Raw genomic sequence first — 18,339 nt, 5'->3', positions numbered from 1 at the left:
ACGATCCAAGTAGATGCAATAAGCATTTGGTTCCCTGCGCATAGATGATTTCTATGCAGTTCTTCACTGTTTTCCAAAAATATTTTGTACAGAAGCAAAAATACTCCAGGAACCCCCCTGGCCTCTCCAACAGCCCTCAGCCTGTCCTCTACTTACCCTCCCCTCCTCGCTAACAGCCTGCCCCAAACTATGCTCTTTTCCCAAATTAATTAAAAGTTAATTTCAAGTTTTGAATACAAAGAACATTATATGGCTCAAAGCTCAACACTTTTGATAAAGGTATACTTTAGAAATATAAATGTCAGGGGTGCCTGGGTGGCTCAGTCGGTTGGGCCCCTGGCTTCAGCTCAGGTCATGATCTCACAGTTCATGAGCTCGAGCCCTGCATCGGGCTCTCTACTGTCCGCTCAGAGCCTGCTTCTTTGGGTCCTCTGTCCCTGTCTCTCTCTGCCCCTCCCCCACTCCCAATCTCTCTCAAAAATACATAAACATTATATGCACATATGTAATTTCTATCCCTGTTCTTCCTCCCCATTCCTCTACCTCATAAGACATTTAGTTTCTTATTTATCCTTCTAGTGCCCTGTGCTTCTGAGACCCTGGGCAGTGAGGGTGAGGTGGGCCTCGCATTCGGGTTGCCTCAAGTTGACCTGGGATTTGCAGGCTGGAGCTGACTGAACCGCTCCCTGGCCTAAGAACTCTCTGGTGTGCTAGACTGGCTTACCACAAAGGTGCAGTGGGTAGGTGCCCACAGAGCATGATTCCAGAGGCAACAGGAAACGCCCTGTGTCGCAAAAATACCCACCTGATAAGTGACATTCCATCCTCGGACATTTGTCCCTATGAACTCTCTGCAGAACCCTTCCAATGTACAGATGTGCTAAGCATCTAAGACCATAAGTGAGTACTTGCTGCATACCAGGCACCAGCCAAGACTTTGTGAGAGATTCAAAGTTAAGTCAGAAACCCGGCCGGGCAGGTCCCCGCCCTTAGGGAATTTTCATGCCACTGCAAGTCAGTCCAGGTGGCACCCCTACTCCGGGGGGCCCAGTTGGCAGTGTCACCTGTGCTCTCACAGAGGCCACATCAGCAGGTTGCTGGGTCAAGAGGCTGGAGAGGGTAGAGATGGGGAAAGGGGAGGCCGCATAGAAACCCGGAGACATTTGGAAGGGGCCGCATGGCAGGCGTGTTGGGATTGTCTGCACTTCTTGGGTTTCCTGGCTCAGAGGCTGATGCCTACTAGAGATGGCTCCCCTGGGAGGGGGTATATGTGGATGCAGTTTCTGGCAAAGCCCTCAAGGGCTTTCTCTAGAGAGGTGCAGAGCCCCTTCACCATCTGCAGGTCCCTGACAGTCACCCCACCTGCCCAGGGCCTCCCTCAGAAGCAGCTTCCTCAGAGGCATGGTGGTGGTGGTGGTGCTCACTGTGACCCTTACTCACAGGAGGGAAGACCAGAAACAGACGTGTGTTCAATAACTGGGGGCTGCTCAAGTCAGCTCCGGTCCCTTGATGAATAAAGTGTCGGCCACTGATCATAATACCTAAGTTACATCAGGGCTTGGAGACACGCGTGAAATACAATTGAGAGAAAAAGAAAGATGCGGGACAATGAGTGCGCATTGACAACCATGGGACAGCAATCTTTTGAAGCCTCTATCCCAGTTTCACCTCCTCCAGGAAGCCCTCCCTGGATCTGGCACCTGCAATGCCTCCCACCGCGGTGCCTGTCAAACCATCCTGCCCTCTCCCACGTAGGTCTGTATCCCCTGGCAGACTTGGGTTCAAGGGAAGCCACATTTCTTCAGTAACCTTGTTCCCAGGATCTGAGAGTGGGTGCTCAGTGAATGTTTACCAACTTGAGCTAAAGGAGGCCCAGAAGAGAATTTAGGGGAATGTAGAGAATTTAAGAGTTTAGTCCACCAGGCACATTGAAGTCCTGCTTATCTTACGGTCTTTGATTTTCTGAATTCATGGGAGGTCTGGATGCAGGTTCATGATCTCTCCAGCTTGAGGCTGGGTCTGGAGGTTTCCTTTGGGGGCCTGTACTTTGCCACGCCACTTTGGTTTTTCACGGTGCTACCAGGGGTGCTGAGAACCCCAGACCGTCAGCGCTGAAGGGACCTTTGCCAATCACCCAGTTCCCAGTGTTTCTTGTTTTACTGTCTCCTGAGGGTCCTTGGAACCTTTGCTGAATGTCTCTAAGATGTGGACACCAAATGTGCAGGGTTGTCGTGGGGAACAGACATGCTGCATCCAGTGTCTGGTGCACAGGTGCTCAATCAAGCTGCTGGCTTCTCTTGCTCATCCGGTCATTTATCAAGCACCTGAGCCCCTATGCACCTTTGGCCCCCTGTTCCTGGTGTCACTCCACACTGCAGTTGACAGCTATCTGGTGAGAGCTTGCTCTTGAACATATGCGGCCCCTCCCATCAGGGTCCCCCTCCATCCCTTGCAACACACACAACCCAAGAGATTTGAGAAAGTACCTCCCATCCCAGAAGATATGGACTTCCCCGAATTGAGAATTCCCAATCTAATATACTCTCTCCTTTTAAAGATGAGAAACCTGGGTCCTGAGGAGTCCAAGCTGCAGTCAGAATCATATTCCAAAGCAATGGCATGCCTCCTCGCTATTCTGGAAAAGCCACACCCAGAAAGGGCACAGAATTCAGGACTGGAATTCAGGACGGTGTCCTTGATAAAGGCAGGGAGGTGTGGGTACCTCGGGACCCCCATGTGGAAGGCTGTGAGCAGGCAGGCTGCAGGAGAGCCAGTGAAGGGTGGCTGCTGGGGCCTCTTGTACACAGCACAGCTTGTCCTTGCCAGCCGAGGCGCTGCCTGAGCTGGGGTCAGCTGGGTGGCCCTGTTTACACAGGGACACAGACCTTCTGCCCCTCACCCCTCGGAATTTCTGCCTTTAGGCATGCCCAGCACCAGGCAGCTCTGCCCCATGTGGACAGAGCAGCCCAGGCCCCTGGGCACAAGCTCCAGGCAGGGAGGAACAGGAGCGACAGAGGTCGGGGACAGAGGTCAAAGTGCACACGTTTATTTTCTAGAAACAAAGGCTAAAAGAATCAAGTTTCTTTCATTTTATTTTAAGAAGGACAAAAATTGTTATTAAAACATCTACATTATTATCAAGATACTAGACCTTATGAATATTTAATATTAAAGTGTGGTATTCTTAAATTTTTAATACACAGACATTTTAAAAGGACCATTAAATTGATTACTGCCCAGCTGAGAAATGCAGCGTCCCTCCTTCGCCCTACTCCAAAGGGATACTCACATTGGGGGCACCTGCCCCCCCCCCCCCATCACTATGTTTAAAGTATTGTCCCTGCCTGCTGGCAGTAGGCACGGGCCCCTGATTCAACTCTCCAAGCCTCCCAGTCAGGGTCATGACTGAAATAATCACCCTCATCCTTCAAAGTGTACTCCTGTCCCCAGGCCCCCCACCTCTGGCCCTCTTCCCAACCCTGTGGGGGGATCCAGCTTTGGCCAGGCCAGGGAGCCCCAGATCCCAGGGGACCCTGGATGGGTAACATGTTGAAGAAGAAAAATCTGGACACTAATCCTATTCTTCTGGGCAGGAGACAAACACCAATCATTTTCTTTCCTGGAGCACCACTGCTCTCTCCCGGCAAGGCTGGAGTGGTCTGGAAACTGGGCCCAGGCGAGGCCACTCCTGCCCTTGCTGAGAAATCACCTCCAACCCATGGCTCCAAGTCCCCGAATCTGAAAAATCCCTCTTAATTACACACCAGGATGGCTGCATTTTCTGGCCAAATTCTTTATCTTTAGCCCTCATTAGAAGTGATTCCTTGGATACCACACACATATATAATATTATATAGAGCGATATATTTAATACCTGTGTATATATGCATCACGGGGGCGACATATATACACACTAAAAACGAGGCTGGTGACGACAGACTGCAACACCACGGATCAGGGAAAACAAGTGTCATCGACATTCACAGCCACGGCCCCCACCTCGGGTGTGGTCTCTCCTCCCCTCCAGCCACGCCACCAGCACGAATCACGAATCTGCTGGCCTGCTGGGGGAAGGGGGCAGGGAGAAGAAAGGATGCATGCCACGATTACTGGGAAAGGCTGGGCAGTGACAGCAGGAGGAACAAGGTTCTCTGCGTCTGGGGTGCCCATAATCACATCATTGCTCACTATCGATCCTTGCTTGAGGAGAAATGAGGGGGATTCCATTCTCTTTGTCTCACCCCCCACCCCTGACTCCAGCTGTGGTCCCCGGTTGCTTCCGGGGGGCCCCACTTCTTGTGCCAACAGTGTGGGGCATTCTGGAATGTCTCAGGAACCAGGGGAGGCCGGGTCTGCCCACAGTGGGTGGGATGGAGAGGAGGGGGTGCACGCAGACAGGTCAGACGAGAGGCATGGGAAAGGGCTTGGCGGCTGGAGGTAGGGGCCGGGGGTCAGCTGAGGTCCCAGGCAGCTGGCAGGGCCGGGAATCAGGGAGGGCTGGGACAGACAGGCGTGACTGTATGTCTGGGTCTGGGGAGAAAGGGATGAGGGCCATGTTGGGTCCTCAAGAAAGAGGAGCTGTGTCCCATCCTAAAGTGACCCATGATGCTCAGCGATCCTAGAGTGGCCCATGGCATTCATCTCCCTTCTCTCCACGTTCCCTGACCCCCACCCTTCCCCTTCTTCCCAGTGCATCATGCAGGAGCTGAGCCCATGGGTGCCCTGCCTGTTACCGCCGCCCTGAGTTGGCGTGGGAAGCAACTTGCTGCTACACTTGCTACGACCATCCTCAGGAGGGGACCGTCCCTCTACAGGGTGCTGCCATGACCAATCCCCTGAGCCTCCCTTCTTCAGCCAACAAGTTCCACTGCCTGGAGCCCCCGTGGCACACTGATTCAGAGACTGTCATATCCCTGCCAAGAGCCTGGAGGCTCCAGCAGACAACTGGCCCTGAGCCTTTTGACTAGTTTGCCTCTGGCTTTACCTTGTGCCGTGGGCGGGAGACCCTGAGCAGATCACCCCTCCCTTCCAGGCCTTAGTCTTCCTATCTGCAATAGGGGGGGCTTGAGCTGAGTCATCTCTGAGGACTCTTAGGACCTAAAGTCTACATTTGGTGGCTCACAAGGGAGGAGGGCTGGGCTGGTGGCCGGACTGGAGAGGCTCTAGAGATCATCTAGCCCAGCCCCTCCCACTCTTCCAACCAAAGGGGAAACTGAGGCCCCAGAGGGCAAGCGACCAGTATTGTGTTCCCAGCTCCACCCTGGGGCTGCATTTTAAAGCTAATTGGGGCCGCCAGCCCTCTGTTGTGTACTGATCTGCCCCCAGGGAGGTGGGGATGAGGTGAGGGTGGGGCAGGGAAAAGGACGCTCCTGCTGCAGATTCAAGTGGGGACCCCAGGCTCCCCAGCCCTGAGCTTTGGGCCCCCTTTAGGAGCAGACAGAAGTTAAAGCTGTAGGCTGAAGCTGGAGGGGTCAGCCAGGCCCCTCCCTCCCCAACCAGGAGAGCGGGGGCTGGGGGTGTCTGCCCAGGGTGTTCCAGCAGGACGAGGACCCTGGGACCGCTTAGGGCTACAGCACACGCACCTGGGTATGCACACAGGTGGTGGGGGCAGAAAGGACGGAGGACGGACGGGGCCCCAGGGGGCCGGGGGCTGCCTGAGGAGGGCGGCCCCCCGCCCCCAGCCCTGGCCTGCCCTGGCCCTCCTATCAGGACCTCTGTCCCCACCCCCGCCCCCTGACCCTAGGACTTCACCCGAGGCCCACAAATGGCCCTATTCCCCAGTGACAGCGGCAGCAGCAGGGGCTTCTGGGGCGGCACCGGCGGTGTTCCCATCCTCTTGCAGCAGGAAGTTGTATTTGCCAAAGTCGTCGTCCCGCGGGCACAGAAGCATATCCTTGCGGGCCTTGGCCAGCTTCTGCTTCAGCACCTCACGCCGGTCCAGCCACTCGGTGAGCTCCTCCTGCCCGTGCGCGCAGCGGCACTTGTCCCCATCTGGGCAGGCCTTGCCCTTCTGGAGCCTGCGGGCAGGCAGCAGGAGGCTCACTGCCCAAGCCCGAGCCCTGTCCACCACGGGCTGTGGACCTCGGGCCGGCGGCTCAACCTCCCCTCGCAAGACAAGCCTTCCCCTGGGCAGCCCCGGTCCTGGTGAAAGCTGGCACGTCCTAGCCTCCTCGAGGATCTGCCTCAGGGCTGCAGGCAGGGGTCTGGCAGTTCTGAGCCCACCCCGTCCCTCCCCACCCTGCTCCCGCTCCCCCTGCTCCTCACATCCAGGAGCAGCTGTTTCAGGACAGCACCCTCTGCGCGCCGTCTCCAGACCCCAGGCTCATCTCAGGCCCACCCTGCAGCCTGCCAGGCTCCTCCAGGCCCGCCATGCCCGCCCCACGGGTCCCGCCCTCCCTGGAGCACCTGTCGCAGAGCCGGAACTCGCCCATGGGGAAGCGGTAGGCCCAGCCACTGGCGTCGCTGTCGGATGTGAAGACCTTCTCCTTGTGCTTCTCGGACTGGATGTGCTGCTGCCACTGCTTCTTGCTGTTGCTGTTTTTGCCGCAGAGCCAGCAGTGGTAGCCCATCTGGGGGCACAACCGCCGTGGGTGCCCGTTCCTCGCACCTCCGCCTGGACCGCTCTCCCACCCCACGCCCTCCCAGGTCTGGCTCAGACCCGGGCCCGCGCACGCGTGAGGGGGTTACCATGATGTCGGCGTAGTCTGTGGGCATCTGGATCTGCTTCTCCCCTTCCCGAGAACTGATTGGGGTCCCTTCCCCTGGTTTCCCTGGGTTGTGTTTCTTTAGCCACATGTCATAGGTCTGTTGCATGTCCAGGACTGGTGGGCAATGGAGGCCAGAGTGCTTGGTGAGAGGGGATTCTTCATCCGTTCTGCCCCACGACACCCCCTGGACTTGGGAGCTGGGGGCATCCCAGGCCTTGCGGTTGGGCGGGCACGGTCGGGGGCGGGGGGCAGGAGGAGGGCCTGGGTGGTGGCAAAGGGAGAGACAGCAGGTGCTCTTGGGCCGACTGATGACTCGGGGTGTCTGGCAGTGAGGGGACACTGGGCCAGGCCCCCACCCTGCCCAGTCTTCCCACTCACTCTTGTTCTCCTTCATGAATGTCCACATGTCCCTCTCCTCCGGGCTGTGTGCGAAGGAGCAGTTCCCCACGTACTGGCACTTGCGGCCGTTCTGCGCGTGGATGCAGAGCTGCCGGGTGGGCGCGGGGAGAGCCTGCTGAGCTCCCCTGGATTGTGTTACAGCCCCAGCCGGCAGGCAAGCCCTCGGAAGGCCCCTCAGCCCCCACGTCTGAGTTCCCACCACCACCCTGCACCCCGCTCCTGGCGCTCACATCGTATTGCTGTGGGAAGTTGCGAATGGATGGCAGCGGCCTCACCGACACCCATTTCCTCTTGGCCTTTGACATCACCAGAAGGACCCGCCGCTCCTTGGTCCAGCTGTAGGGCAGAGCAGGGTGGGGGGGAGGGGGGGAGATGGTTGGGAGAGCTCAGGGCAGAGCCTCGGGCTGTGTGAACTCCACAGAGAGCCCCGGCCTCCTAACTCCCGACTCACGGCGCTTGGGTGGGCTCCCCACCCCCCACCCCAGCCCCCGAGTGTCGCCTGGCTCACCAGTGCCGGGCCTTGGCACTGCAGTACTTGAGGTCTTTGTCAGGCTCCACCACTTGCCCATTCCTCCAGCACTGGCCACACACAAACTTCATCTGCAGGTCGAAGGTGCTGGGCCCATGGGTCCGAGGGGCACCCTGTTGGGGAAAGGGGCCGGTGAATCCACAGGCACCAGGGCTGAGGCCTGGGGTCTGTCATGCAGGTGGCCTCCAACCGTGTTCGAGCCACCTAGAGCCTTAGAATGAGCCAGTCCACTACCAGAGGGGAGTTACCTCCCCACCCCAGGGCTCATGGCCTCTCAGTGTGGGAGCCAGGCCTGGGACGGGGCTCCAGATTCCTGACTGAACATTCTGCCTTATCCAGCTAGTCCCCGTGGGTCTGCTCTTTGCAGCTGCTGGCATTTCCCTGAGGGTGGCATGCTTTTGCACATGCTGTTCCCTCTGCCTGGAATGCCCTTCCTTTTTGCTTCAGGCTTATTCTGGAAACTTTCAAACCTCAGCTCAACCACCACACCTTCCCCGGAGCTCTGCTAAGTGGCAGCTGCCCATCCTAGGGGCTCCCACAGAACCCGAACTACCTCATGTTGATCAACTTATCTAGTTACAAGGGCCGGGCCTGTGGACAGCAGGGCCCAGGTGGGAAGCCACTTGCACAGGAGCCTGCCGTGGAACAGACTTCTGGGCAGCCTTGGATTCCCTCCGGCCCCACCCTGTTCACTCCCCATCCTCTGCTCCAGCCCTTCCTTTGCAGACAGGAGGGCCTGGTCTTCTGCACGTCTGGGGTGGGGGTAGGGGGAGAGGTGGGGGAAGTGGCCACCCAGCCTTGTCTTCTGCCACTTTGAACCCCCTCACCCAGCTATATTGGCTAACCTATGAGCTCTCCTGTCACCTGGAGCCTCCCTGTCCTCCCTGGAGCCTTAGATGTAGGGTTACCCCTCCGGGCAGCCTTCACTCCTCTAGGCTGGAGGGCACATGTCCCTTCCCATGGGAGTACTCTGTGTCCCTGGCACTACCTAGCTCAGGGCCTGTTTTTGAGCAGGAAGGGGCTCTGTTCGTGTGTGTGAACTGAACCCTGGCCTGGTGCTGGAACACTCGCAGCCTGGCTCGGCCCCAGGACAACCCACACGTCACCTTGGTAACAAGGTAGAGGCGTGTTTGTAGCTGGGGCATGGCCGGTGCCAGAGCGGACAGTAGGTTCTCCATGTCACTACTGATTTCTAGGTGTTCCACTGGATTCTTCCAGAAGCCTGAGGGAACTCATTTCACAGGTGGGGTAAGTGGGGACTGCTCTAATGAACAGCCACGCCAGTTCACTGGCCTTCCCTTTCCACAACCGCACAGCCTCACCAGCTCCTTGCTGCAGCCCTGGGGGGTAGGTGGGTTCGTTCCCACTTGACTGGATAGAAGCAGAGGCTCAGAGAGGTTACTAATCCCCCCACGGGTAAGTGGCTTGAGGACAGGGACCTGGCAAGAGGCGGGTGCTCATGCTTCTTTGTGGGATGGCGCCGCTATGGCACCATGGGCACTGGGCCTCAGCAGTTCCCACCCTGGCATCTCATTCTCGGCCTCACGGTGCTACTGGCCCTGCACTCTGATGGCAGCCAAGCCAAGACCCCTCATGCCCTGGTCACGGCCACGACTGGCACAGAAGCCCTGTTCCTGAGCCAGGCCCAAGGGTGGTATCCGGGGTGGGCCTTGGCAGCAAGAGTGGGTTGAAGTCAGTCATGGCACCTTTGGGCAGCCGGGCCTGCCCCCATCTCTGGGGACCGTTGCAGCAGCCCTGAGTAGGAAGAAGGGGTAGAGGTGGTAAGGACTCCGAGTTCTCTTAGAAGATAACACTGCAGATCCAACCTAAGCCCCTCACTGTTTTCCAGCCGGGATCCTGGCCAGGAGCAAAAAATAAACCACATGGCAGGGAGGGGGAGAGGGAGGGGAAAAGAGGATTGCACAGGAAGGGGCGGAGGAGGGAAACAGCCAAGAAGATGAGAGAGAAAGAAACAAAAAGGAACAGAAAGAAGGACTAGGGAGAGAGAGGAGGGAAGTCCCAAGGGGGCCAGGCAGCCCCGTCGACCAGCCTGCCCTGCTCCCTGGCTCACTGCCACACCCATGCTGGCCTCAGGAGGGGCTAGGGGCCCGGCCTTCTCCCAAGCTGACCAGTAGGTATGCCTGGCCTGGGGAGGGGGTCCTCTTGGATGGCACAGGGGCTTCAGCTCACGCTATCTCTTGGGCCTGAGATCACCCCTTCTGTCCCCACTGTCATCTATGGCTCTAATGATCCCTCCCTCTTAGGGAAGCATATGAGGATCAGGATGGCACAGGGCCTGGTGCAGAGCAGGGACCCAGCAAGCTATAGCTTGGTCAGCTTCTGTACCCTCATACCTACCCTGGGAGATGGGAGGCAGGATTATGACCCCATTTTATGGGTTAGGAATCCTCAGGGGTGGCAGGAATGGTGCACAATTGTGGGAGGGCAGAGTGAGCTCAGGACAAGATGTCAGAGAACCAGGAATTTACTCCACTAAGTGTGCCCCTGGGTGAGTCTCTAGCATGTTCTAAGACTCAGTTTCCCCATCTGCAAATGCCACAGCTCACTTCCTCAGGAGCAGGATGAGGATCAAAAGAGATGGAAATGATATAATCAGTAGGTGAAAAGTTCGAGGAATACCAGGATATTTACCTGGTCTCAAGGTATCTCCCCAGAATGTACTTATTAATTACAAAGGGGGAAAAATGTAACTTCACAGGAGAGAAACCCATATAGTAGAGGCACCTTCAATCAAGTGATCACCAGTAATGGGACAAATTGAGATGATGTGCTTCCTGATGAGTGAACTGAGAAGAACATCACCTCTGGGGTTTGAGGAACCATCAGATAATCCCAAATGCTTATTTATTTTGAGAGAGAGAGAGAGAGAAAGAGTGGCAGAGAGAGAGGGAGAGAGAGAATCTCAAGTATACTCCGAGCTGTCTGCATAGAGCCCAACACGGGACTTGATCTCACAAACTGTGAGATCATGACCTGAGCCGAAATCACGAGTCAGACACTTAACCAACCGAACCACCCGGGTGCCTCCGGCTGGACCTTTTATAAGACAGCCGCTCCTCCAAACCATCAATGTCATGCAATACAAGAAAGACTGGGGGACTGCTCTAGATTAAGAGACCAGACAGCACAACAAATAAATGCAGTGTCACTTGGGACTTGGGGACAATTCACAAAATCTGAATAAATAGGACATCATAATCTGAATAATTACACCGATGTTAGTTCTGTGATGCTGATAATTGTACTGCGGTCATTATGTAAGACAGTGTCCTTATTTTTAGGAAATACACACTGAAGTTTTGGGGGATGATGAGGCATCATGGCTACAACTTATTCTCAAGTGATTCAGAAAAAGGTAGGTTATAATTGTAGATAAGTGTCTCTGTGTGGATGTGCACACATACCAGGACAAAGTGAGAGTGGAATGTGGTAAAATGGTTCATGTCTGGGGAATCGAGAAATGGGTATACATGAATTCTTTGTACTATCCTTACAAATTTCTGGTAAGTCTGAAATTATGTTCAATTGAAGGAACGGGGAGTGGCCCTCAGGGGCCTGATGCCACCCCCCGCCCAGCGCCGACCCAGGGCCTTACCAAGCTGCTGCTGGCCTTCCCTGCATGGGCCTCCGTCTGCTGCCAGTATTTCTTGGATTCCTGGACAATGTCTTCGTGGGTCATGCCTGTGGAGGGCGGGACCACGTGCAGGCGTCCGTGAAGGGGCTCAGTGAGGAGAAAGGCGGGGCATCTCCAGGTGCCACGCCCAGGCCCCCCCCCCCCAAGTGGGCCCTGCCACAGAAAGACGTGGGGTGCGGGGAGAGCACTCATGCTCTCTGGGCCTGTTTGTTCACGTGCAATTGGGAATGGGGGACCTGCTCGAAGCCCTCCCAGGGAGCAGGAGCAGAAAATGCAGCCAAGAGTGGGAAAATGCAAGAGAGAGGCTGGCCCTGCGGCATGGTGTGAGGGCTCTCCTGCCCTCATGCTGCTCCGTCTCTTGGGGCAGCTGCTCAGCACCCTTCCTCGACTTGAGGTAGCACCTCTACCTCGCTCAGTGGGGCCTCGGGCCTCACTCCTGCTTGGCAGCCGCTAGCCCAGTGGCTCTTCGGGCTCCGTGCCTGGCCCAGCCTGGCTCCCTAGCTCACGGAGGGACCCCTGCAGGTCAGCAAAGGCAGACACCCCCTGGTGGCCCAGACCCTCCCACTCTGACTGTTGACGCCGAGCCCACCCTCTGAGGTACAGCGTGGAGCCTCTTCGTGAAGCATACCCTGCTCCCATCCCCTCCAGTCTCTTTCTCAGACTGATTTCCTTTCGACCTTGTCCTAGGCCTCCTGCTCCATGGTGGCTGCTCGTCACTGGGGCTTACTCTGGATTAGGCACTGTCCCTGACACACACTTGCTGGCTGATGAGTCCCAAATATTCCAGCCCAGACCTCGGTGGTGAACTTCCGGACCTCCACATCCAGCTGCCTGCTCAACATCTCCACTTCCCACACCGAGCCCTGCTGTGACCCCCCAAACCTGCTCCCCCTACAGCCTCCCCTTCTGAGAACGTGGCCACTCCGTTCTTCCAGTTAGTCTGGTCAAAAATCTTGCAGTCGCTTGATGCCATCCTTTGTCTCATGCTTCGTATCCGGTCCATCGACAACTCCACTGGCTCCACCGTCAACGTATCCCCAGAGTCTGATCACTCCTTCCACCCTGCTGCTGTCACCCTGGCCTGAGCCACACCTTCCTGGGCCCCCTCTGTCCACCCTCACCCCTGCATTCTCTACCCAGTAGCCAGAGCGAGTTTTTAAAAATACTGATCAGACGCTATCTACCCACTTAAACCCTCCAGACCCTGCACATCCTATCTAGAACAATCCTAACTCTGTGTACGGCCTAGAGACTTGTACACACGTGGGTCCTTACCTACCTCTCAGGCCCTCCTCCCCCCATATGCTCAGCCACTCGGCTGTCACAGACAGCCTTTCTGTACCAAGCTTGCTCCGGCCTCAGGGCCTCCAGCTTTGCCATTCCCTCTGCCAGGCATGCTCCCCTTACCCTTCCTTGCTCAAATGCCACTCTCCTCGGAGAGACCTTATCCCAAATGCCCCAGCCTGAGTCCCTCCCCATCCCATTGCTCTGCCTTACTTTCCTCACAGCACTGAGCACATCTGAAATTACATAACCCTATTTCATCAACTCTAAGAAGACATCAATTGTTAGATGCACCATTATTTTATGTTACACCCCCCCAAATGCTAATTAGATTACCACACGCAGTGGGGGATGGGGGGGTATGTGCATCCTCGAACAGATGGAATACGGGATTTATTACCTACTTGTTGCACTGCCTGCCTTGCCCCCGCTTACAGATATCAGATGTTCTCTGAGAGCAAGGACCTCGAGTAGTCTTGCTCGGTCCCTGACACAGAGCAGGTACACTCGTCATCCTATTAGATGAATGAGTGAGGGAGTGATATCTTTTCATCTCCTCAGCTCTGAGGTGGAGATTAGGATCCCCAGTTCACGGATGAGCAAACGGAGGCTCAGTGAGGGGGAAGTGACCTTGCTGATGACCAATCAGGCAGCCCAGCTCCGCCCCCTCTCCCTTTTCCGTATGTGTTTCCCCCTGGCACGGCTTGGATAGGGATCAACCCAGGACCCTCCAAGCCTGGAAGCTCCCCGAGAGCAAGGCTTTGTGTCCTCTGTGATGTCTGGGGAGCACTGGCTCCTGCAGAGGCACCCCTTCCCCCGCTAACCGCCCCTCCTGAACTCGAGTCCCCCTCTGCCACCTGCCACGGGCCGGCCCATCCACCCTCAGCCAATTGTCGCCGCCCTCTGCCCGCCCCTGCCCAGCCCCCTCACCAGAGTACTGCTGCAGCAGCCAGACTTTGAGCTCGATGAAGCTGTGGGCGAAGTGGCAGCTGTCCTCCCGCAGGCAGCCGTAGCGCACCTCATGGCGGCACACGTCGAACTGGAAGTGCTCCTGGAACTGGCGGATCTTGGAGTACTTGAGGGAGGTGGAGCGGACGATGTGCACCAGGCACCTGGCGGGCACGGGGGCGGAAGGCACAATGCAGTCTGCAGCCCCAACACCCCCTACCCCCACTGCCACTATTCTGGACAGGGCCAGTCTCCCCAGTGCCGGGCAAGCCTGAGGGGAGAGGCTTCTCCCTGGGTGTTCCTGCCCTATTAACCACTTCTAGAACACAACACCACAATAGGCAAGACATGGGGATCCTACACTCGGCTGTATGCTTCTCCCCTGGCCTCAAGGCAGGGCCAGCTCAAAGGTAGAGCTGCCAGCAGGAGGGCACAGATGCCACCTGCTATGAGGCTGGGAGAAGGGAGGGCCTGTGGATGGGGGAAGGGGCAGGTTCCCCAGCTCAGTGCTCCAGAGCCACTCCTGCGGCCAGGGGAACGATCATTGAGCATCTCCTCTGGGACAGGAATTTTAATTACGCTCACAGCAACTCTAGCAACTTTACAGACAGGGAAACCAAGGGTTGCACGCAGGGCATAAAACAGGCATTGATCGGGCTGGGATCTGAACCCAGGTTTATCTGACCCCAGGGCCTGGACTTTATCATCCATGCTGGGGCAGAGCCAAGGGAAGAGGGAGCGAAGGTTGAGTGTCAGACCTGACTCAGCCCCTCCCACTCACTGTCCAAGGCCAATGTCACGACAGTGGAGGGCACCAGATGGGAGTCGGAGATGTGGCCTCCCACGTGCCTGTTGCGTGAGCTACTCCCAAGCCTCATCAGTACAACAGAGACTGTGTCTCCTCCCTCATAAGACAGAGGAGACCATTCAAATACCCGAGAGAATGCCTGGAATATAGATCTCAATAAATGGGGTTTCATCCTTTCCAGGTGGATGCTGGATTCTGCCCCTTGCCTTGACGCCCTAAGTCAACCCTCTGGCCTCAGCTGCTCCCCAGGCACCTGAACTACCCCAAGTCTCTGTGTGCCCCTGGTCCCAGGCCCGGGCTGTGAGTCCCACTCACTTGTTGTTGTGGAAGCTGTGCTTGGCAGCCAGGTTGGAGCAGACAGACGGGGAGTCCTTGGTGCCTTTGCTGATGATCCGGGGCTTACTGTCAAAGCAGATCTGTCCGAGGAGAGGGTGGGCTGGGACCTGGCATGGCCACCCGGGGAGGGACAGACTGGGTCCCTGCAAGCCCTGCCCTGAGTCAGGGGAGTGAGAAAGGGAACCCCAGGATCTGTGGCCCCTATCTCTCTGGCTCTAGCTCACAGCCTGGACTGTAGCTCTCGCTGGTCCCCCACCCCAAATGCCTGGGGCGGGGGGGTGTAACTCCAATTCTCTGAGCCCGAGTTTCCTCAACTGTAAACTGGGGTAACCATGCCCGCTGTCCCATGGGTTCACTGTGAAGCTCAGAAAGGACATAACAGAATGGCGAGTGCTTTGAGAGCACATGCAGCTGCAGCTGGGAGCGGTGATTCCAGGCTGACTGCTCTGAAGGGAGCAGCTGGTCCACCTGCTCTAAGAGCTGGGGGGAAGGGCCGGCCATGCAAAGGGTCGGGGTTGGGCTGAGCTGCACCAGCAGCCTGGATCCGGAGCTCTCACTCCACGGACGTGGGCCTGACACTGTCACTGCCCTCATCATGCTCTGATCGGGCGGGGGGAAGCAGGGGGCCAGCAGGGTCATCTGGGGCAACTCAGGGGAAGGAACTAACAACAACTTGGTGGCGCTGCTGGGATCAGAGTGGAGCCTCGGAGGGTCTGAGATGCAGAAACACAGGGAGGGTACTCCCAGGACAGGGGGCAGCCTGGACACAGGCAGGGGAGTGGGCAGGAAGCTGTAATGGGCATTGGAGTCAGCACAGTGAGACAAGGAGGTGTGGGGAAGATGAGTACTGAAAGCCCCCGGCGCCGAGCCTGGCCTTTGATGGTCAGAAGGAAAGAGGGGGTATGATTATCTCTCTTTCTGGGCTCAGTTTCAGCCTCCCCCAAATGAGGGGGCTGGATAGGATCTGGGCTTTAGCATGCTAGGGTCCAATGGACCTTTCTGACAGTCCAAGGACCTACTGATTCTAAAGTCAGGCCTCCCAAACCCACGGTTCCAAGATGGACATTTTATAATGGAGTGCACTGGGGAGCCCCTCCCCCAGCCCCATGTGCGCCATTGACCGTGGAAGTGGCAGGCGAGTGGGCAGATACCTCACAGAGGAAAGTGAAGATGCCCTGGTGCTCCTTAAGGAGCTTGGCGATGGTGAGGCTGCCACGCTTGACGCCCCCCAGCGGGTCAAAGAGCAGGTCACGGTTGAGGGTGCCCTTCCGCTCCTCTGTCCACACGTCGATCTCCTCCTGATGGTAGGCGAAGGTGCAGTTATCCCCGTACTTACAGTCCTGCTTGTTAATCATGTCTGCAAAGAGGCAACAGGACACACGTTCTGCCAGGCGGGACGGCAGCCCGCAGAGCTCCTGGGACCGCCACTGCGGCAGGCCGGGCCCAGGTTCATCTCCGCCACGGCGGGGGTGGGGGGGTTGGCCTGCTCATCACAGGACTGGGGAGGGGTCCGGCAGCAGAGCTGGGGGAAGCCCTTCTCAGGCCAGGTCCCTTCTTTGCCCTGCACCTGTGTTGGGGGGAGGACCTGTTTTTCCATCTACAAAGCATGCAGTTACCCCACCCCACCACCTCACAAAGCAGCCTTATGTGGGTCGGGCAGGATGAAAGGTAGGATAAAGGGCTTTGGAGAGGAATACAAGCCTCTACATAAACAGGAGGGGTGTTTCTCTTACTATTCACCAGGAAAATACCATTGGTTAAGGGCCTAGGCAGATTGGGCTGGGATTCCCTGGGATTCCTCAGCTGTCGGTCCCATAAACAGAGAACTGGGTTGTTGTGAGGGTTAAGTGAAATAATAAATAAAACCCCTGGGGACCAGGAGGGCCTGGCGGGCTCAGGCGGTAGAGCGTGCGACTCTTGATCTTGGGGTTGTGAGCCCAAGCCCCACGTTGGGTGTGGAGCCTACTTTACAACAAAAAACAAAAAACCGAAAAATTCCTGGGGACCAGGGAGCTGGGAGGGCAGCAGGCTCACAACCCAGAGCCCTGCCATTTCCTGGGGGCAGGAACTGCTTTTCTTCCTTCCTCTCCCCTGCTCACGCTCTAAGTCTGCACTGCCCCATCCTGCTGCCAGACCGCAGACACACGAGGACAAGTGAGCCGGTGCACAGATGATCACCACCGGCTGCTCTGTGCTGGAACCAGTCCTGCATCCCTTGGGGAGCCCTGCAGGGAGTGGCTTCCTAAGATCTGGGTGCCGCTTGACCAAGTTCAAAGGAGTGTGCAAAGGAGTCAGGATTCAGTGTATTTGGGGGGTGGTTAGGGCAGAGGGGGGGACTTGTAAGGCTCACAGAATTTGGACTTCACCCACACTGGCCAGGGGACAGCTGAGGCCTTTGAGCCCAGGAGTGACATGTCCTCAAGATCCTGCTGGGAGGACAGCAAGCTGGTCCAGAAAGCCTGGGGCTACTGCCACGAGCTGGGTGGGGGGACAAAGGCAGAGCCTCCCAAAGTCTCAGTTTCCTCACGTGGAGTTGTGAGGAGCGTGATGGTGCGTACAGAAGGGTGGCACGATAAAGCGCTTTACAAGGTCGTGATTGTTCATGCAGTGCCAGGTAGACTGCGCCAAGACGCTTGGTCGGGAAACAGAAGACCCCAAATAAGGTATGTGACAAACGTCCGTCAAATACTGGCCAAATCCACATGAGCCAGAAGTGAGGAAAATGACAACATAAGCAGCTTTAAAAGCTACTATTATCCACTCTATGTTAACTGACTAGCATGTAAATAAAAACATAAAAGTGATACTGAAAAAAAAATAAATAAATAGGGGCACCTGGGTGGCTCAGTTGGTTAAGAGTCTGACTTCAGCTCAGGTCATCATCTCGCGGTTCGTGGGTTCAAGCCCCGCATCGGGCTCTGTGCTGACAGCTGGGAGCCTGGAGCCTGCTTTGTATTCTGTATCTTCCTCTCTCTCTGCCCCTCCCCTGCTTGTGCGCGCTCTCGCTCTCTTTCTCTCTCTCTCTCTCTCACAAATAAGCTTAAAATAAATAACCAAATAAATAAAAGCTATTATTCATCAAGCCCTTTACTATGTGCCAGTCTTAGATGCTTTATGTGGATTCTCTCCACATCTCTCCAACAGCCTTTGCGACCCTGCAGTGACAACCACCACTCTCTGTGAACTGCTTGACCCTCCCACTCAGTAGGGGCTCCAGCTGGAACGGAACATCTTGAATATTCCCACCAGTCTGTGGAGCTGTCGGGGTGGGGAGCTAGACGCTCACTCTGGTGTGGGATTCATCCTCGGTGAATGGCCACCAGTCTACCCGTGATGAGGGGCAGAGCCCAGGTGGGCGTGAGAGGAGCGAGGCCCCGGCTGTGCTGCCCACCCCTGCCGCAGCCCACCCACCTTTGCACAGGTAGTAGGAGCCCACAAAGCTGGTCTTGGTGGGCCGGGGCCGGATCCGCTTCCAGGTCTGGTCCTCGGAGCTGCGGAGCCGGCCAAGCAGGGTATCGCGCTTGCACTTGTGCTCGAGGCCCTCCCGGTAGGTATAGTCACCCGCCCTCGGGCCTGTGGGTACACGTGGACAGAGACGAACTTCAGATGTAGAAATGAAGGCTGACAGTGGATGGGCCCAAGCCGTGGGAATTGGACTCCTGCCTAAAAACAC

At 56.7% G+C, this 18,339-nt stretch overlaps 1 protein-coding gene across 4 annotated transcripts in view; it reads right to left on the bottom strand.

Annotated features, from left to right (window-relative positions):
- Positions 1–3,066: 3,066 nt before the first annotated feature.
- ZC3H7B (zinc finger CCCH-type containing 7B) overlaps positions 3,067–18,339 on the bottom strand; it is a 60,796-nt gene continuing 45,523 nt past the window's right edge. For all 4 annotated transcript variants that reach the window (XM_030320761.1, XM_030320762.1, XM_030320760.1 and 1 more), the window contains exons 13-23: positions 18,078–18,239; positions 15,818–16,023; positions 14,646–14,746; positions 13,505–13,686; positions 11,252–11,337; positions 7,615–7,748; positions 7,337–7,442; positions 7,086–7,194; positions 6,688–6,821; positions 6,406–6,569; positions 3,067–6,017 (exon numbers count right to left, since the gene is read on the bottom strand). In XM_030320761.1, the coding sequence (XP_030176621.1) occupies positions 5,771–6,017; positions 6,406–6,569; positions 6,688–6,821; positions 7,086–7,194; positions 7,337–7,442; positions 7,615–7,748; positions 11,252–11,337; positions 13,505–13,686; positions 14,646–14,746; positions 15,818–16,023; positions 18,078–18,239 (1,631 nt within the window). In that variant the 3' untranslated portion in view covers positions 3,067–5,770. The remainder of the gene's footprint in view (positions 6,018–6,405; positions 6,570–6,687; positions 6,822–7,085; positions 7,195–7,336; positions 7,443–7,614; positions 7,749–11,251; positions 11,338–13,504; positions 13,687–14,645; positions 14,747–15,817; positions 16,024–18,077; positions 18,240–18,339) is intronic.

Source organism: Lynx canadensis, chromosome B4 (genome assembly GCF_007474595.2).
Source record: "Lynx canadensis isolate LIC74 chromosome B4, mLynCan4.pri.v2, whole genome shotgun sequence".
NCBI classification, from domain to species: Eukaryota; Metazoa; Chordata; class Mammalia; order Carnivora; family Felidae; genus Lynx; species Lynx canadensis.
The sequence above is the reverse complement of the archived record's forward strand: the minus strand, read 5'-3'. Positions and strand labels throughout refer to the sequence as shown.